This window comes from Ostrea edulis, chromosome 2, assembly GCF_947568905.1.
Source record: "Ostrea edulis chromosome 2, xbOstEdul1.1, whole genome shotgun sequence".
Classification (NCBI taxonomy): domain Eukaryota; kingdom Metazoa; phylum Mollusca; class Bivalvia; order Ostreida; family Ostreidae; genus Ostrea; species Ostrea edulis.
Genome location: NC_079165.1, coordinates 15591290 through 15611468, shown reverse-complemented (window position 1 = coordinate 15611468; position 20179 = coordinate 15591290). Strand labels below are relative to the sequence as shown.

At 32.7% G+C, this 20179-nt stretch overlaps 1 protein-coding gene across 1 annotated transcript in view; it reads right to left on the bottom strand.

The window, feature by feature from the left end:
• Positions 1-1544: 1544 nt before the first annotated feature.
• LOC125679754 (uncharacterized) overlaps positions 1545-20179 on the bottom strand; it is a 30896-nt gene continuing 12261 nt past the window's right edge. The window contains exon 4 of the mRNA XM_056153315.1: positions 1545-2111. Coding sequence (XP_056009290.1) covers positions 1545-2111 — 567 coding nt within the window. The remainder of the gene's footprint in view (positions 2112-20179) is intronic.

Here is a 20179-nt window from a genome sequence, read left to right as displayed (position 1 = left end):
CGAACCACGGATGAATATTTCTCTCCGATCTATGGTGTCTCTTGCATTTCTTATATTTCTGGAAGCTTAATTACATGTTTCAATACCACAGAACACTTATTTATCCACGTTTTAAAAACGTATTGTATCCCACTGATTCATAACAAGGATTGCAACTCAATTTACCCACCTTTTCGTACCTCATGAGATATATCTGTCGATTAACAATTATTTATACTGTTTTCATAGCCCATTCACCGCCATATTTTTGGTCGAGAGTCCTCACATTCCAATCTCTAAGCACAAAAGTGCCTAAACAGTACAAAACTCGAAACGAAATAAGGCTTATATAATGTATGATTTAGAGGCGCAGATCGGATCGGAATTTTTAATGATATTTAAGCGTTCATAAAATGAGGGTGATGAGAATGACCCTAGGGCACTTGTTTACTCGGTGTGATGCATCTTGACATAGACGGGAAGAATATATACGGTGTGGGGTGGACATATCGACTGTTCTAAAGATATTTCAACAATTATAAAATGTTGGGATGACCTATCTATCTATATATCTATCTATCTATCTATCTAGATATCTATTTATCTATATATCTATCTATTTATCTATATATCTATCTACTATATATCTATCTATCTATATATTTATCTATCTATATATATATAAAGTAAAAAAATGAAATCCATTTCTCAATCTTTTATCTATAGCGCTTTCGCCATGCGGGCTCGTCAGTAGATTTTTAAACAATGTAAACAAGTTCCATTATGACGTCATCCTTGTGACGTTATGTTGGTAACGTTAAACACAATATAGTCATGATTGTGACGTCAGAACATTATACAATGTTAATGTTAGGCACATTTAAAAATACAGAAATATTTCAAACTGTTCAGTGTTTAAGTTTTAAGCGCCTCTAAATTCCTGTACATTAAAGGAGACTTTCTATATAAAATGTACATGTTGAATAACATGAAGTAAAAACATTAACAATTTAGTTTCGGATTAAACAGTTTTACAAAATAGTTTTCCTTGGCTTTGCATAATTGTTCATTTTCCTCTTTTACTCTTGGGAAAATATAAAACTGCCTTCCCCGCACGAATCAAAATGTCCGCTACTACACGGTGTTTCTTATTGTAGGATATATGATCTGTTGTTTATGTACACGGACACGGTCAGCCAATTTAGTTCCTGTTTGTCCTATATTATAGTTTTCTCCACATGTAATGCACGCCACACAATGAAGTAGATTTTTAAATTTACACGTCATAGTTGAATTTACATTGAAGTTCATTCCGTTTTTGAAACTAATGGAGTGGCCGGTTTGTATACATAGGCAAGGACCGCGTCGTGGATCCTCGGTTTTTCGGGGTTTTATGTAAATTTGGCTTTAGTGAATTTGGTGGTTGATGTCGGCTGTGGAGTACACTTGTATATCTGTGAGCTGATTGAGGTCATTTAATGTTTCTGATTGTTGAAGAATTTGGAATAATTGCTTAGCTGTTTTGAACATGTTGTGATTTCTCGGGTTGTGTATTACTTATTTACTTAGTCCTCTTCGTGCTGGTCAGCACATAAGGCCGTCACCAGAGACTTCCATGTTGGTTTGCCTTTTGTCCATTTCTGGACCTGTCCCCAACTACAGTTGTTATCTTTCATTTCTTTCTCCACCGATCTTCTCCAGGTCTCTCTTGGTCTTCCTCTCTTTCTCTTGCCAGTTGGTGACCATTTGAAAGCAACCCTTGGGATGGAATTTGGGTACATTCTGCATACATGTCCTATCCACAGCCATTTTTTCTTTCTGATCGTCTGGGATAGAGGAGTGGTGCTTTTCCTTTTGTACAGTTCGTCATTTGAGATGGTGCTAGGCCAGAAGATGCGCAATATTCTGCGGAGACATCGGGTCTGAAATACATCCAGCTTGTTGGAAATAGACTTGGTTACTTTCCAAGATTCAGCACCATATAGTAGGACCCCAAGCAGGTTGCTCTTGAAGATTTTAATTTTGGTGTTGGTGCTAAACTTTGTTGACCTCCAGATGTTCCGCAGAGCAGCATACGCTCCTGTGGCTTTAGAAATGCGAGCTTGTACACCCATCAGTGGTGACCTTACTTCCTAGGTATGGGAAGTTGGTGACATCTTCTATGTTTGTGCCATTTAAAGAAATAGGTTCCTCTGATATGGTATTGACCTTCATGATCTTAGTTTTGGAGGTATTTCTATGAAGGCCAATTGTTTCAGCTGTTTTTGCGAGCTGGGTGTTTTTTTTCCCTTGCATGTCTCGATGACGGTGAGATAACAGTGCAATATCGTCTGCAAAATCAAGGTCTTCAAGTACTCCTGTCATACCCCAAGTAATCCCTGTTCGTTTGCTTCTAGTTGTTTTTCGCATAATCCAGTCGATGCAGAAGGTAAAGAGAAGAGGAGAGAGCATACATCCCTGTTTCACTCCTGTCGTCAATTTAAACTCCTCTGATAGGTTTGATCCACAGATAACTCTGGTATTAAGTTCAATGTATTGCATTTTGATGATGGAGATGATTGTATCTGGAATTCCATAATGACGAAGGGTTTTTTCTAGGGCTAGGCGATTAACACTATCAAAAGCTTTGGTGAAGTTGATGAAATTGATGTATAATGGGGGGATTCCATTCATTGCTTTGTAGGGTTGTGTATACATGTATATTATAATCATGGATGTTTATTGCAAAAATTTATATCAATATTTGGATTTCCGTTTATTTCACGCTTCCATACTAAACGTAACATTCCTGAAGGAATTGAAAGTATACCTTCGGCGACAACATTATCCGGAAAAAAACTCATTAATGACGGAATTAGCAAAACACGGAACACACCAATATGCAAGGTGAAGATAACGAACAGTGATCAATCTCATAACTCCTACAAGCAATACAAAATAGATAGTTGGGCAAACACGGACCCCTGGACACACCAGAGGTGGGATCAGGTGCCTAGGAGGAGTAAGCATCCCCTGTTGACCGGTCACACCCGCCGTGAACCCCATATCCTGATCAGGTAAACGGAGTTATCCGCAGTCAAAATCAGTGTGCCAAGAACGTCTTAACAATCGGTATGAAACACGTCAGACAGCATTTGACCCAATGCGAGGTTGTATTGACGAACTAGATCGTTATAACGACCATAGAATTTGCAAAATGCTGACTTCAGTCTATCTAAAGAAACTCCTGACACAAAGAAAACGATGTAAACAACGATATTCATTTTGTAATTACGCAAAACCCACGCAACCACAATGTTTTTGGAACAGCTAGAAGATTTTTTCCTATAGAAGAAGAATCCCAAGATCTCAAAAACCTGATAAAAGAATCTCAAATAAAAACAGCAGAAGACAGGCTCCTAATCTGAAGGGAATTTTTAAACGCCCGATTTACTACGGAAAATTCCAAATCTGTGCAAAAATGTCGAAATTCACGTTACGGTACATGTAATCATTTAGAGGAAGGCAGAGAGAAAAATTCTAAGATGCGGTAAAAAAAGATTAAGACCAAATGCTAACATGATATGCAAATCTGAAATTGATTATATTGCATGACTTGACCTACCTGTAATGAAAATTACATCGGACAAACCAGCAAACCGAACGCTCGTGTGCGCGTCCACAAGCAGTAAATATAAGAAATTCACCATGTTGCGAACATTTTGCCAATTGTGGTCATGAAAATTTCAACATATTTCCAATTTAGAAAATGTATAATGACTGCGAAATAGTTTCCGCCGCCAGAATCGTTGTCGCCAGGTGGCACGCGTGTAGTAGCGGGTATCAACAATGTCGAGTAGAAGTTAGCTCAGTGTTATTATAGTATCGTTCAGTTACGAGTTTACAATGCCACAATATTGTTGTGTGCCAGGATGCACGGGATTTGGAGGACACATATTCCCCAGGCATCAATACGCTGAAAAAAAGTGGAGGATCGCCATCAAACGAATTGATCCCAAAACAAAACAACTATGGAAATTTGGACCTATTGATGTTGTATGCAAAGCACACTTTCTTTCGTCCGACTATAAAAGCACATTATTAGGTTAGTATCAAGCATGGTAGTTTTTCGTAAAAGCAGTGATTTTGTCACATCCATATGTATGATATTTCAATGAATTATTCGTCTTTCCACAGTTCAATGCATATACATATTTAATCCGAAATTACTCAGAGAAATAATTCAGTGGGTTTTAAACAAATTTAAATAGATAATGAAACTATAAGCATTGATATATAGGCCCCTAGGCCTCTTATTTTTATATTGAGGAATATTGGATTTTTTATTTAAGTTTATCAATTTACTAAGTACATGTACATTATAGAAATACTTTCAAGTTAGGCTCACATATAAAGAGTGCGTTTGTCCCGCCTTCTCCCAATTCAAAACCTTCTATGATTTCCTAGCTTTAATTGAATTAAATTGATTGTGCATGTACTTATATTTTATTATTATCATGTATGTTTTTATTCAGCTTTTTATTAGTATTAAGTCATTTACTATATTATGTTTAAGAAGATGATGCTTTGTGGTTGCATGTTATTTTTTCAGGTGTGCTAAAGACACGTCACTTGGAGGAATCCTGTAATGACAAGTCCATGTCTAAACATTATCTTAATTTTATTGATTTATTAGAAAAGTTTATATCTTTATTTAAGTACACATAAATCACATCTGGCATGGAAGTTGACCTAATTATTATTTTCTTCTAATAATGTGTTTCCTGACATTAAATCCAATATACTTTCAACACTGGTATACTGTAGAAACAGAATAAATACACTGATTATCTATTGCATTTGAAAACATTGATGTGACGTCATACCTATATTTTTGTCTCTCTGAAAGTATACCGGTAGCAGTCCGATAATAATAATTACCAGTTCATTAGGCTACAGTTCCATAAACTTTTTTAGGGGAACAGGCAATCCTTAAAGAGGATGCTGTCCCATCTGTTTTTCCTTTACTTCTACATCTTCAACTTTGAATGGGCGACAATCTTTTCCAAGGACCATGACTCAACCAAGCATTTGTGATCATCAGAATGTTCAAAATGAAGTCACAGTTGAATCTTCAAATAATGAAATAGATAATGTAGAAACTGACTTAACCCGCGATAAGAATGTAACTCATGAAAGTGTTCCGTGTACTCTTGGCCGTTTTTCTATTGAAAACTTTAGAACAAATCCGAAACCATCAATTACTACACAGGGTTTTCAGACTTTGAACATTTCCAATTATTTTTCCACTGTCTTGGCCCAGCATCATTAGATCCCAAAAATCAGTCAACCATTATTTCTCCCATGGATCAGCTGTTCTTGACCTTGATTAAACTGTATCAAACCAAGGGAGATTATGAACTTAGTCTCATGTATGAAATTAGTGAAACAACAGTTTCAACAATCATTATCATGTGGATACTTTATTTTGTACTTCCAACTTAAAGATCTTGATATTTGGCCATCCCGAGACATTATTGACAAGAACATGCCTGACGACTTTTTAAAGAAACGTCCAACTACAAGAGTAATTCTTGATGCGATCGAAATTCCAATTAAAAAACCATCAATTGTTAATGCCCAATCAATCACCTGGTTTGGTTATAAACACCGTAACACTTTGAAAACAATGATTGGCTGTACCCCTAGAGGGGTTGTTTCCTTTATCAGTGATTCTTTTGGTGGGTCAGCATCAGATCGATAGATCATTGAGTCATCTGATATCATTAAACAAGAGTCAATATGTTTTGCCAAAACATAGCATAATGGCACACCGGGACATTATGGTGCAAGACTTTTTTTGCACCCAGGGATGTATTCGTAAATAATCCTACCATGCTCAAAGGTAAGTCGCAACTTGAGCGAAAAGATGTTGTTAGAGACCGGAGAATTGCTTCCAAAATAATACATGTAGAGAGAATAATTGGACTTTCCAAGACATACAAAATACTCAGTTACCCACTACCATCCAGCAAATGTGTTATTGGATCAAGAATTGTATTTGTGTGCTTTTCTTTGTCAAACTTTAGAAAACCCATAGTAGATGGTTATGCTTAAGTTGCCTAATCCTCAGCTATTTTGTATCACAGTATGCACTTATTCCTCTTAAAGATTTACAAATTCGTTTTAAGAAGCACATTTCTATCATGTAAATACTATTAAATTCAATGCTAGCAGGATAACTTTACAAATAAATATTGCAAGTGTTGACTTACTATACCTTGAGTATTAGAACTAAAATGTTGTTAATCAAATAATTTTATAACTCTTACAGACAATATACATGTATGAAGTTGATCTTTTTGTTCATAAGGTCTAAAAGTCAATCACTAATACAATGAAAGAAGGTCGAAACAAAATTTATGTTGGGTTCCACTTTCTAGACCGAGCATAAAACTTTCTGCCGACCATAACACGTTTTTTTCATTCTCACAGCTTTTGCAAATGTCATCATTTATTGACTTATTAAGTTATTTATTATGCACTAATACTAGACAGATTCCAAAACACAGAAACGTTTGTTTACTATACAGTTGAAGAAATGTTTTGATTCATCACATAAGTTGTATTTGCTTACTAGATATTCACTTTATTTTATGCATAGTAGAATACGAAATCATTCAAAAATAATCCAACCTATAGAATAACAAAAAACTCACTACCTATCTTCCTTAAAAATTTGGAAGTGAAAGTGGAAACCAACATTTTTGTTTGTCCTAATCTAACCCTCCGAAATATCAAATATTTGAAGAAATGCAAATGTTATGTGCATTACAATATATTTGCCACAAGTAATGCATTACATTACCATTACTTGTAATGCAAAACTGGCCCATCGCACTGAAATTGGCTGCCATTACATTACCATTACTCCACGTCTGATATTAATACATTTGATTTTTGTTACATGTAGATAGTGCCTTTGAGATTACCTGAAGACTAGTGAAAGGAGCTGAGTATCTCATTGTAATATCCATAGAAGACCTGGAACAGTAGTTCACCATACAGTTGTACACATACCTGGAATATCCTGAAGAATATTTCAAATATTTTTCCTTTCTAGGATCCTCTAGCATTTCATCAGTGTTCTTTCTCTTCCATGGGATTTTCTCAGCAGCTAATGATTTACCTAAATAATATTTTTTATCTTGAAAAATGGAACAATTAATTCATTGAATATTGTTTCAATGGTGATTAGTCACCCTCCCCGAAATTGAAAATTGCTGGGTGAGTGAAGGAGAGTTAACTTGAAATATGTCAATAGGACATGAATGTCATACCCAATGTGATATTCGTAATGCAATATAAAAAACAACAACCAGGGATTTATTGGTACCTTCTCATGGCCCGATATATTCTGTCTTAGAATTTAATGTTTTTGCATTTCTTGAAAAATTGAAATACTGCACTTATATTCATAGCAGAGCTTATATATAATATACATGGTAGTGCGGCACTTCTATTGACTGTACATATAATACACACCTTCATACATTTTCTTTGGTACATGGAAACTCTGAAGGTTGTCTGTACACCCTTTTCTGATGGCTAGCATGCCCTTTTCAGTAAACTCCTCAACCATCAGTAAAACCGCAGCAAAATGCTTATATGTGTCATGAGGTCACTTGCCTGATGGGAAGTCAGAGGATCTCCATTAGATTTATCCAGTCCCAATTTCAAAATTGTAGGATGCCTGATAAAGGTTAAATTACATGGATATGTATTGCTGGACTGCAAATTACGATTATGGTGAACAGTCAACTATGATAATAATAAAATTTATATTGCGCCTTAAATAAAATTTGTTCTAAGGCGCTTTACAAGGTCAAGAGAGGGGATAAAACAAAACACAATTAAATGAAATTAAACGGCATAAGATCTTATAACTGTAAAATTACCAAAATAAAACACTATGATTGATATCAATACTAAAGTTTTTCTTTCGGGGGTTGGGGTGGTGGTGGTGGTCATTGTAGCATGACTATTAGCATATAGCATAAAATATTATGTAACATATCAAAACATTTTGTTTCATTACTGCACCAACTATTCCAGATAAATAAATACGTGTATCTTCTGACAGTATGCTACAAGCAAATATTCTTCCTCCTGACAGAAGGTATTTGCCCATTCCATTGCTTTAATGTCTGATGACATCTATTTGTCTTCTGCAAAATTAAAATCAATTGGTACTGGTAAACCTAAACTAAGTATGTATCACAGTCACCTTAATGACCATATTAATGTTAAACTTCTAAGTTCACAATGTGATAAAATCTGTAAAGTTACACCCAAGTAATTGCATGGAGTGTCAGTGGTGGATTGGGGGGTGCTATTTTTTGGGGTTGCAAACTTCACCCTACCATCTAGTTAAATATTGATAACAACATGATTTCATTAGACATTTTGGACTCTCCAAAAGTCTGAGCAGAAAGGGAAACTTAGATTGCACCTCCCACCTTATTAAAAATTATATGGACCCCCCATCTCCTAGGATTTGATACGGATGTATATTTAATTGCAGATTAAGGATTATCTCCCTCATGCATAGCTCTTATTCTTAGACGAATTTGACACCATTGTTTTGGCACACTATTTTTCCCTATAATAGTTCTAGCAAGTTTATTGTTATTTCGGATTTTAAACATTTCGGTTGAGCATCACTGAAGCTATATTTGTCGAAATGCGCATCTGTTGCATCAAAATTGGTACCGTATGAGTTTTACATAACGACCCCTGGGTCGAGGGCTCTGTTGGTTGACTGTTAGTCCCCGAGTGTCTCTACTGCCCAGTAGCTAAGTATGTTGCTGTTAGCTTGAAAATACGGATGTATATTTAATTGCAGTGATAAAATTTAGAAATTTATTTTAAAATTTAGGAGTATCCCACCATGCATAGCTCTTATCCTTAGACGAATTTGATTCCATTTTCTGGCACGCTGTTTTCCCCTATAATAGCTCTAGCAAGTTTATTGTTATTTCGGATTTCAAACATTTCGGTTGAGCATCATTGAAGAAACATTATTTGTCGAAATGCGCATCTGGTGCATCAAAATTGGTACCGTATGAGTTTTACATAATGACCCCTGGGTCGAGGCCTCTGCTGGTGGACTGTTAGTCCCCGAGGTTTTCTACAGCCCAGTAGCTAAGTACTTCGTTACTAGCTTGAAAATACAGATGCATATTTAATTGGAGTGATAAAATTCAGAAATTAATTTCAAAATTAAGGATTATCTCCCTCATGCATAGCTCTTATCCTTAGAGGAAGTTGACACCAGTCTTTTGGCACTCTGTTTTCCCCTATAATAGTTCTAGCAAGTTTATTGCTATATCAGATTTCAAACAGTTCGATTGAGCATCACTGAAGAGACATTATTTGTCGAAATGCGCATCTGGTGCATCAAAATTGTTACCGTATGAGTTTTACATGCAAGGTGAAGATAACGAACAGTGATCAATCTCATAACTCCTACAAGCAATACAAAATAGATAGTTGGGCAAATACGGACCCCTGAACACACCAGAGGTGGGATCAGGTGCTTAGGAGGAGTAAGCATCCCCTGTTGACCGGTCACACCCGCCGTGAGCCCCATATCCTGATCAGGTAAACGGAGTTATCCGCAGTCAAATCAGTGTGCCAAGAACGGCTTAACAATCGGTATAAAACACGTCAGACAGCATTTGACCCAATGCGAGGTTGTATTGACGAACTAGATCGTTATAACGACCATAGAATTTGCGAAATGCTGACTTCAATCGAGACTGTTGAAATCCCTGTACCATCAACTTGTTTTTCAGTAGCTTACCTCGATTTAAAAACTGACTATACCCAGAACAAGCTCTTGGATATCGAATCAGTTGAGATATATAAACACCATATGCAGGTGATAATGGAATATTGCTACATAAATGTGGGAAGTTGACGATGGAGAAGCTGAAATCATCCCGTTTGTCATACAGTTGAGTTGTCAGTTTGCCGTTAATGTCTACTTTCAATAAAATATCGAAGTATGAAGCAGAAGTGGAGGACTCTGTGGTGTCCTTTATTTCGAGCTCACAGGGATATATCAAATCGACATATGAATGAAAGCTATATATGGAGAAAATTCACTTTTAAATTTCAAATTATCTTTGAAAAATTGAACTAGTTTCCCAACCAGCTGTCAATGTATTATATTCGTCTTGATTAGTTTAAATCTCATCTAAGGCTTATATTGCAACTATATATATATAAATTAATCCGTAACAAAAGATATTTTGCGAGACACTAGATTTAGCAGTACTTGTGCTGAATATATGAATAATTCGCAGTTATATACAAGAAGAAGATCGATTTTAACGTTTCAGTATGCAATCAATTTTCAATTCTTTACGACTATGAAAACTTTAAGTCAATGGTAATTGCCTTTAGAATACAAAAGTATCTGATTTCCTTAAGTGCGATATCTGGAACTTGATGGCAAATTGAGATAATAATCCTCATCTATCTCTAATTCAAAACATTGCAAACATACATGTACAACTACTTCAGATTTCAAATAACTACTGTGAAAAAGAAATACTTTCTATCACACAAGTTGCTGCTTTCCATAGGTAAAGTATGATATTTGAAAAGATAGATTATATCAAGATGTATAAAGGTATGGATTACATGTATGTTACAATTACTGCCCTGCTATTTAAGGTACACTTTTAATCATTTCATAGGAAATTGTTTAGTGTTCTTGTGATGCCAATGTCATTGTTTAATGTAACATTGTGATGCCAATGTTATTGTTTAGTGTGACATTGTGTTACTAACATTATTATGAGATTGATCACTGTTCGTTATCTTCACCTCTCATTATTGTTTCGTGTGAAATTGTAACGTAAATGTGAATGATTAGTGGGATATTGTGATGTAAATGTTATTATTTATTGTAACATTGCAATGTCAATTGTATCATTTAGATTGGCATTATGATATCAAAGTTATAGTTTAACGTGATATTGTGATATCAATGTTATAGTGTAGTGTGACATTGTGATATCAGTGTTATAGTTTAGTGTGATATTGTGATATCAATGTTATAGTTTAGTGTCATATTGTGATGTCAATGTTATAGTTTAATGTGATATTGTGATATCAATGTTATAATTTAGTGTGATATTATGATTTCAATGTTATAGTTTAGTGTGATATTGTGATATCAATGTTATAGTGTAGAGTGATATTGTGATATCAATGTTATAGTCTAGTGTGATATTGTGATCTTAATGTTATAGTTTAGTGTGATATTGTGATATCAATGTGATTGTTTTGTGTGATATTGTGATATCAATGTTATAGTGTAGAGTGATATTGTGATATCCATGTTATAGAGTAGTGTGACATTGTGATATCAATGTTATAGTTTAGTGTCATATTGTGATATCAATGTTATAGTTTAGTGTGACATTGTGATATCAATGTTATAGTTTAATGTGATATTGTGATATCAATGTTATAATTTAGTGTGATATTGTGATTTCAATGTTATAGTTTAGTGTGATATTGTGATGTCAATGTTATAGTTTAGTGTGATATTGTGATATCAATGTTATAGTTTAGTGTGATATTGTGATATCAATGTTATAGTTTAGTGTGACATTGTGATATCAATGTTATAGTTTAGTGTGATATTGTGATATCAATGTTATAGTTTAGTGTGATATTGTGATATCAATGTTATAGTTTAGTGTGACATTGTGATATCAATGTTATAGTTTACTGTGATATTGTGATATCAATGTTATAGTTTAGTGTGATATTGTGATATCAATGTTATAATTTAGTGTGATATTGTGATATCAATGTTATAGTTTAGTGTGACATTGTGATATCAATGTTATAGTTTAATATGATATTGTGATACCAATGTTATAGTTTAGTGAGATATTGTGATATCAATGTTATAGTTTAGTGTGATATTGTGATATCAATGTTATAGTTTAGTGTGACATTGTGATATCAATGTTATAGTTTAGTGTGATATTGTGATATCAATGTTATAGTTAAGTGTGATATTGTGATATCTATGTAATAGTTTAGTGAGATATTGTGATAACAATGTTATAATTTAGTTTGATATTGTGATATCGATGTTATAGGTTAGTGTGATATTGTGATATCAATGTTATAATTTAGTGTGATATTGTGATATCAATGTTATAGTTTAGTGTGACATTGTGATATTAATGTTATAGTTTAATGTGATATTGTGATGTTAATGTTATAGCTTAGTGTGACATTGTGATATCAATGTTATAGTTTAGTGTGACATTGTGATGTTAATGTTATAGTTTAGTGTCATATTGTTATATCAATGTGATATTTTAGTGAGATATTGTGATATTAATGTAATACTTTGGTGTGACATTGTGATCTTAATGTTATAGTTTAGTGTGATATTGTAATATCAATGTTATATTTTAATCTGATATTGTTATATCAATGTTATATTTTAGTGAGATATTGTAATGTCAATGTTAAAGTTTAGTGTGATATTGTGATATCAATGTTATAATTTAGTGTGACATTTTGATGTCAATGTTATAGTTTAGTGTGATGTTGTTATATCAATGTTATAATTTAGTGTGACATTGTGATGTTAATGTTATAGTTTAGTGTAATATTGTTATATCAATGTTATAGTTTAGTGTGACATTGTGATATCAATGTTATAGTTTAATATGATACTGTGATCTTAATATTATAGTTTAGCGTGATATTGTAATATCAATGTTATATTTTAATCTGATATTGTTATATCAATGTTATATTTTAGTGAGATATTGTAATGTCAATGTTATAGTTTAGTGTGATATTGTGATATCAATGTTATAATTTAGTGTGATATTGTGATATCAATGTTATAGTTTAGTGTGATATTGTGATGTCAATGTTATAGTTTAGTGTGATATTGTGATGTCAATGTTATAATTTAGTGTGATATTGTGATATCAATGTTATAATTTAGTGTGACATTTTGATATCAATGTTATAGTTTAGTGTGATGTTGTTATATCAATGTTATAGTTTAGTGTGACATTGTGATATCAATGTTATAGTTTGATATGATATTGTGATCTAAATCTTATAGTTTAATGTGATATTGTGATATCAAGGTGATGGTTTAGTGTCATATTGTGATATCAATTTTATAGTTTAGTGTGATATTGTGATATCAATGTTATAGTTTAGTGTGATATTGTGATGTTAATATTATAGTTTAGTGTAATATTGTCATATCAATGTTATAGTTTAGTGTGACATTGTGATATCAATGTTATAGTTTGATATGATATTGTGATCTAAATGTTATAGTTTAGTGTGATATTGTGATATCAATGTGATGGTTTAGTGTCATATTGTGATATCAATTTTATAGGTTAGTGTGATGTTGTGATATCAATGTTATAGTTTAGTGTGATATTGTGATGTTAATGTTATAGTTTAGTGTAATATTGTCATATCAATGTTATAGTTTAGTGTGACATTGTGATATCAATGTTATAGTTTGATATGATATTGTGATCTAAATGTTATAGTTTAGTGTGGTATTGTGATATCAATGTGATGGTTTAGTGTCATATTGTGATATCAATTTTATAGTTTAGTGTGATATTGTGATATCAATGTTATAGGTTAGTGTGATATTGTAATGTCAATGTTATAGTTTAGTGTGATATTGTGATATCAATGTGATAGTTTAGTGTGACATTTTGAGCTCAATGTTATAGTTTAGTGTGAAATAAATTAGTGTGACATTTTGATCTCAATGTTATAATTTACTGTGACATTTTGATCTCAATGTTATAATTTACTGTGACATTTTGATCTCAATGTTATAGTTTAGTGTGATATTGTGATATCAATGTTATAGTTTAGTGTGATATTGTGATATCAATGTTATAGTTTAGTGTGATATTGTGATATCAATGTTATAGTTTAGTGTGATATTGTGATATCAATGTTATAGTTTAGTTTGATATTGTGATATCAATGTTATAGTTTAGTGTGATATTGTGATATCAATGTTACTGTTTAGTGTGATATTGTGATATCAATGTTATAGTTTAGTGTGACATTGTAATGTCAATGTTATCGTTTAATGTGATATTTTGATATCAATGTTATAGGTTATTGTGATATTGTTATATCAATGTTGTATATTAGTGTGATATTGTGATATCAATGTTATAGTGTAGTCTGATATTGTGATATCAATGTTATAGTGTAGTTTGATATTGTGATATCAATGTTATAGTTTAGTGTGACATTGTAATGCCAATGTTATAGTTTAGTGTGATATTGTGATGTTAATGTTATAGTTCATTATGACATTATGATGTCAATGATATAGTTTAGTGTGACATTGTTATATCAATGTTATATTTTAGTGAGATATTGTGATATCAATGTTATAGTTTAGTTTGACATTGTGATATCAATGTTATAGTTTATTGAGACATTGTGATATCAATGGTATAGTGTAGTGTGAATTTGTGATGTCAATGTTATAGTTTAGTGTGACATTATGATATCAATGGTATAGTTTAATATGATATTGTGATACCAATGTTATAGTTTAGTGTGACATTGTGATATCAATGTTATAGTTTAGTGTAATATTGTGATATCAATGTTATAGTTTAGTGTGATGTTATGATATCAATGTTATAGTTTAGTGAGATATTGTGATATCAATGTTATAGTTTAGTGTGATATTGTGATATCAATGTTATAGTTTAGTGTGATATTGTGATATCAATGTTATAGTTTAGTAAGATATTGTGATATCAATGTTATAGTTTAGTTTGACATTGTGATATCAATGTTATAGTTTAGTGTGACATTGTGATATCAATGTGATATTTTAGTGTGATATTGTGATATCAATGTTATAGTTTAGTGTGATATTGTGATGTCAATGTTATAGTTTAATGTGATATTGTGATATCAATGTTATAGTTTAGTGTGATATTGTGATATCAATGTTATAGTTTAGTGTGATATTGTGATGTCAATGTTATAGTTTAATGTGATATTGTGATATCAATGTTATAGTTTAGTGTGATATTGTAATATCAATGTTATAGTTTAATGTCATATTGTTATATCAATGTTATATTTTAGTGAGATATTGTGATATCAATGTAATAGTTTGGTATGACATTGTGATATCAATGTTGTAGTTTAATGTGATATTGTGATATCAATGTTATAGTGTAGTCTGATATTGTGATATCAATGTTATAGTTTATTATGATATTGTGATGTCAATGTGATAGTTTAGTGTGACATTGTGATATCAATGTTATAGTTTAGTGTGATATTGTGATGTCAATGTTATAGTTTAGTGTGATATTGTGATATTAATGTTATAGTTTAGTGTGATATTGTGATATCAATGTTATAGTTTAGTGTGATATTGTGATATCAATGTTATAGTTTATTGTGACATTGTAATGTCAATGTTATAGTTTAATGTGATATTGTGATATCAATGTTATAATTTAGTGTGACATTTTGATATCAATGTTATAGTTTAGTGTCATATTGTGATATCAATGTTATAGTTTATTTTGATATTGTGAATCCATGTTATAGTTTAATATGATACTGTGATATCAATGTGATATTTTAGTGTGATATTATGATGTCAATGATATAGATTAGTGTGATATTATGATGGCAATGATATAGATTACTGTGAATATGCTATGTTAATAATATTGTTTAAAGTCATGTTGTGATATCAATGTTATTGTTTTGTGTGATATTGTGATGCTAATGTTATTTTCAGTATGACATTTTAGTGTTAGAGTTATTGTTGGTTTGCGATGTCATATTATTGTTTAGTTTAACGTTATGATGTCAATATCATTTCTTGGTATGTAATTATATAAATATTGCATGTAGTAGAGGGTAACATTATATAAATATTGCATGTAGTTGAGGGTAACATTGAAAATGTTCACCCCGAGAAAACCATTGTCAACCGAGGCGTAGCCGAGGTTGACAATGGTTTCTCGAGGGGTGAAGATTTCAATGTTACCCTCAACTACATGCAATATTTGTTTTATTATACTGAATGTTATGTAAACTGGAAAGCAGAAAAACTTACGTCTGTTGACATTTGATCAATCACTGTCATGCGATATTTCGTATTTCGATGCGGGTACTCGCGTTTATTACAAACGCTTAAACGACGTCGTCTAGCAATCTACGGCGAACCGTACGCGCATAAATTTGACGCATGTGATAATTTTTTATAATATCACCCGTTGTCAAGTACTGTTACCCGTTGCTAGATACTATCACCCTGGGGCGCGTGTTTTTTTGTTCTCAGAGAGTAACAATATGTTTTTTCAAATGCTTCTCGACCAATCAGGTTCGAGTATTTTACATGAAAGTATAATAATAAAAGTTTTCACCCCGCGAAAACTATTGTCAACTGAGGCGTAGCCGAGGTTGACAATGGTTTCTCGAGGGATGAAAATTTTCAATTTTACCCTCAACTACATGCAATATTTGTTTTATTATACTGAATGTTATATAAACAACAAAGCAGAAAAACGTACGTCTGTTGACATTTGATCAATCACGGTCATGCGATATTTCGTATATCTATGCGGGTATTCGTGTTTATTACAAACGCTCAAACGACGTCGTTTAACAATCTACGACGAACCGTACGCGCATGAATTTGACTCATGTGATATTTTTTTTTATAATATCACCCGTTGTCAAGTACTGTTACCCGTTGCTAGATACTATCACTCTGGAGCGCGTGCTTTCTGTTCTCAGAGGGTAACAATATGTTTTTTTCCAAATGCTTCTCGACCAATCAGATTCGAGTAATTTACATGAAAGTATAATAATATATAATATTATAAAGAAAGGAGCATGGAAAGAGTTATTTCGTTTTATTCTACAACATGTTCACAGTTTCACAGACAGTACGTTTCATAAACAAACAAAAAATTTAAGACCCGAATAAGTATACATATTAACACCAGAAAGCATTACATACTAAGACATCGGACGATACGTTACAATAATCATTTGATCTAGAAACCTTCAGAAATAGAGACTAAAATAAATAAACAGTTACAAACGATAATACGAACTACTCTACATGCTGTTTTCCTTGGATATATCATATATAGCATTTCAGCACTTCTGGGTAGTTTTAAAATGGGTACCTGTAAAGTTCGAAACGAAATCAAAACGAAATCTACCAAAACAAAACGAAATATACCGAAACGAAACCTCCCGAAACGAAACGCGAAGTTTATTTATATGTGGTAACTTTCACAAGGACCTGATACACCATTTTTAATTATTATGATTTATTGATTTATGATTTAAAAGAGTTCGGTTATACAATCTGTTTTGTTTCAATAAGTTTCGTTTCGTTAGGTTTCGTTTCGGTGGGTTTCGTTTTAGTAGATTTTGTTTCGTTTCGTTTTCGTTTTGCACTTTACAGGTACCCTTTTAAAAACCATTTTTTAGCGTGACCACCGCAGTTTAAATGTAATTACATTTTCAGATTATCACCGCGTATCAGGTTATCATCGCACTTTAGATTATCATCGCACTTCAAATCACCACCGAGCTTTCGACAACCAAAATACTTTAGAATCCTATTCTACAAAATTGCCATTGTGTCATATCAAATTATATTAGCTTTTTAGATTATCATCGCACTTCAGATTATCATCGCACTTGGTATAGGCATCACACTTTGTATCACCATCGCATTTTAGGTTATCATCACACTTTCAGAATCGTCAGTGATCATTATCATCCCCTTATGCACCACAAACAACCGTCTATCGTTAATATTACAATCTGATTTTATTACAACTATTAACTAAATAAAAGTAAAATGAGAGAGAGAGAGAGAGAGAGAGAGAGAGAGAGAGAGAGAGAGAGAGAGGGGGGTAACTATGCCTGTTTAAAAAACTAAAATATTCAACATAAATCCATAATTAAGTAATAAATGGAGATACTGCCACAATACCATACAATTAATTTGCGAAACAATATATTTTTCTCATTAGATGGGTGAAGCCAATAAATTGTTGGTAATACGTTTACACAATTGATGAAAGCGATAGATTAAGCCCATTTTTATACTAACCCAATAAGGAAAACTTTTTTTTTCAGTGTCATTAAAACAAGAATACCAATAATGAAACTGGACGATGATAATGCGTTTGCGAAAGGATTAAGTGTTCGAAATTGTAAATATCATAAATAACAGCATCTATGCACGTACCTGTACATTACACAAATACACGCATATGGCCGTTTACATTTCATGAATACAAGCATATACACTTCTATAGGTCATCAATGTCCTTGTACATTTACTTTAATACTTTATTCATTTAAAGAGGATTGCAAACAGTCATAGGAATATGCTCTCCGTGTACATATCAATGAAAGAATATATCCATGTACATATCATAAATACAAGCATGTGCCTGTGTGAATATACTAATAAATAATAAAGTTTATATGAATGTCATAAACACAAGCATGTGCCCGTGTAAATATAATTAATACAATCAGGATCCCATGTACACATAAATACAAGCATGTGCCTATGTGAATATACTAATAAATAATAGTAATAAATACAATTTATATGAATATCATAAATACAAGCATGTGCCTATGTGAATATACTAATAAATAATAGTAATAAATACAATTCATATGAATATCATAAATACAAGCATGTGCCTATGTGAATATACTAATAAATAATAGTAATAAATACAATCTATATGAATATCATAAATACCAGCATGTGTCCGTGTGAATATACTAATAAATAATAGTAATAAATACAATTTTATATGAATATCATAAATACAAGCATGTGTCCATGTATGTATCATAAATACAAGCATGACCCTGTGTACACATAAATACAAGCATGTGCCTGTGTACATATCATGCATGTAAATACACGTAAATGTGGTAAACTCCAAATAATGACAAATATTAATAGCCTTTCACTTGAACATCAATCAAACCCGAGGCAATATTTCATTGCAAAAGTTAAACAGCTTGTCATTTGTAGAAAAAGGTTGAAAAAGAAAAATATCCTGGCAAAAGACACAAAATCATTATTTATACTAACCTTTAGCGTAATGACAGACGAAGAAAACGAATAGTGATCAATCTCAGAACTCCTTCAAGCAATACAAAATAGATAGTTGGGCAAATACGGACCCCTGGACACACCAGAGGTGGGATTAGGTGCCTAGGAGGAGTAAGCCTTCCCTGTCGACCGGTCACACCCGCCGTGAACCATATATCCTGATAAGGCAAACGGAGTTATCTGTAGTCAAAATCAGTGTGCTGGGAACGGCTTAACTATCGGTATGAAACACGTCAGACAGCATTTGACCCAATGATAGGTTGTATTGACGAACTACATCGTTATAACGACCATAGAATTTGCGAAAATTCAACCTATCATTGGGTCAAATGCTGTCTGGTGTTTTCTACGGATTGTAAGACCGCTGTTGGCACACTGATTTTGACAACGGATGACTCCGTTTACCTGTTCAATTATGATTCATAGCAGCAATATATATATACTTTCCGCAAACGCAGATTTGGGTGTACAAATCATGTCAGAAAATAACATGACATGTTCATAGTGGGCACAACCTAAGGGTGTGTCACAGCTCTGGCCCAAGGTCATTTGCCCAAAGAAGTAGGTACAGTTTCTACAGTCATCTGGCCCAAAATATTGATGATTTCACTTGGAGCTCAAATCCTGGCATTCAATTAAGGAATAGTTTAGCAAACCCAAAATTCACTCAGTTTGATCAGCAAAATGATTTGTGTCATATGACGAGAGCTTGAAGTTGGCATAAAATTGCAAAAATGCCATTTTCAATGGAAATATCCACAAATTCAGGTGGTTTTCCTTTTAGGAAACATACAGCGCATGCGTCGAGCAAATTCATATTGAAGCATGTTTTTCATCTCAAAATAATACACAATATATATCATTTTCATTTTGCTCGACAAATGTGCACATCTTTTCCTGAGCAATAATTTGTATGACATTTGACAGTTTTCAGGCTTATTTTGAGAAAAAGGCGGGAAA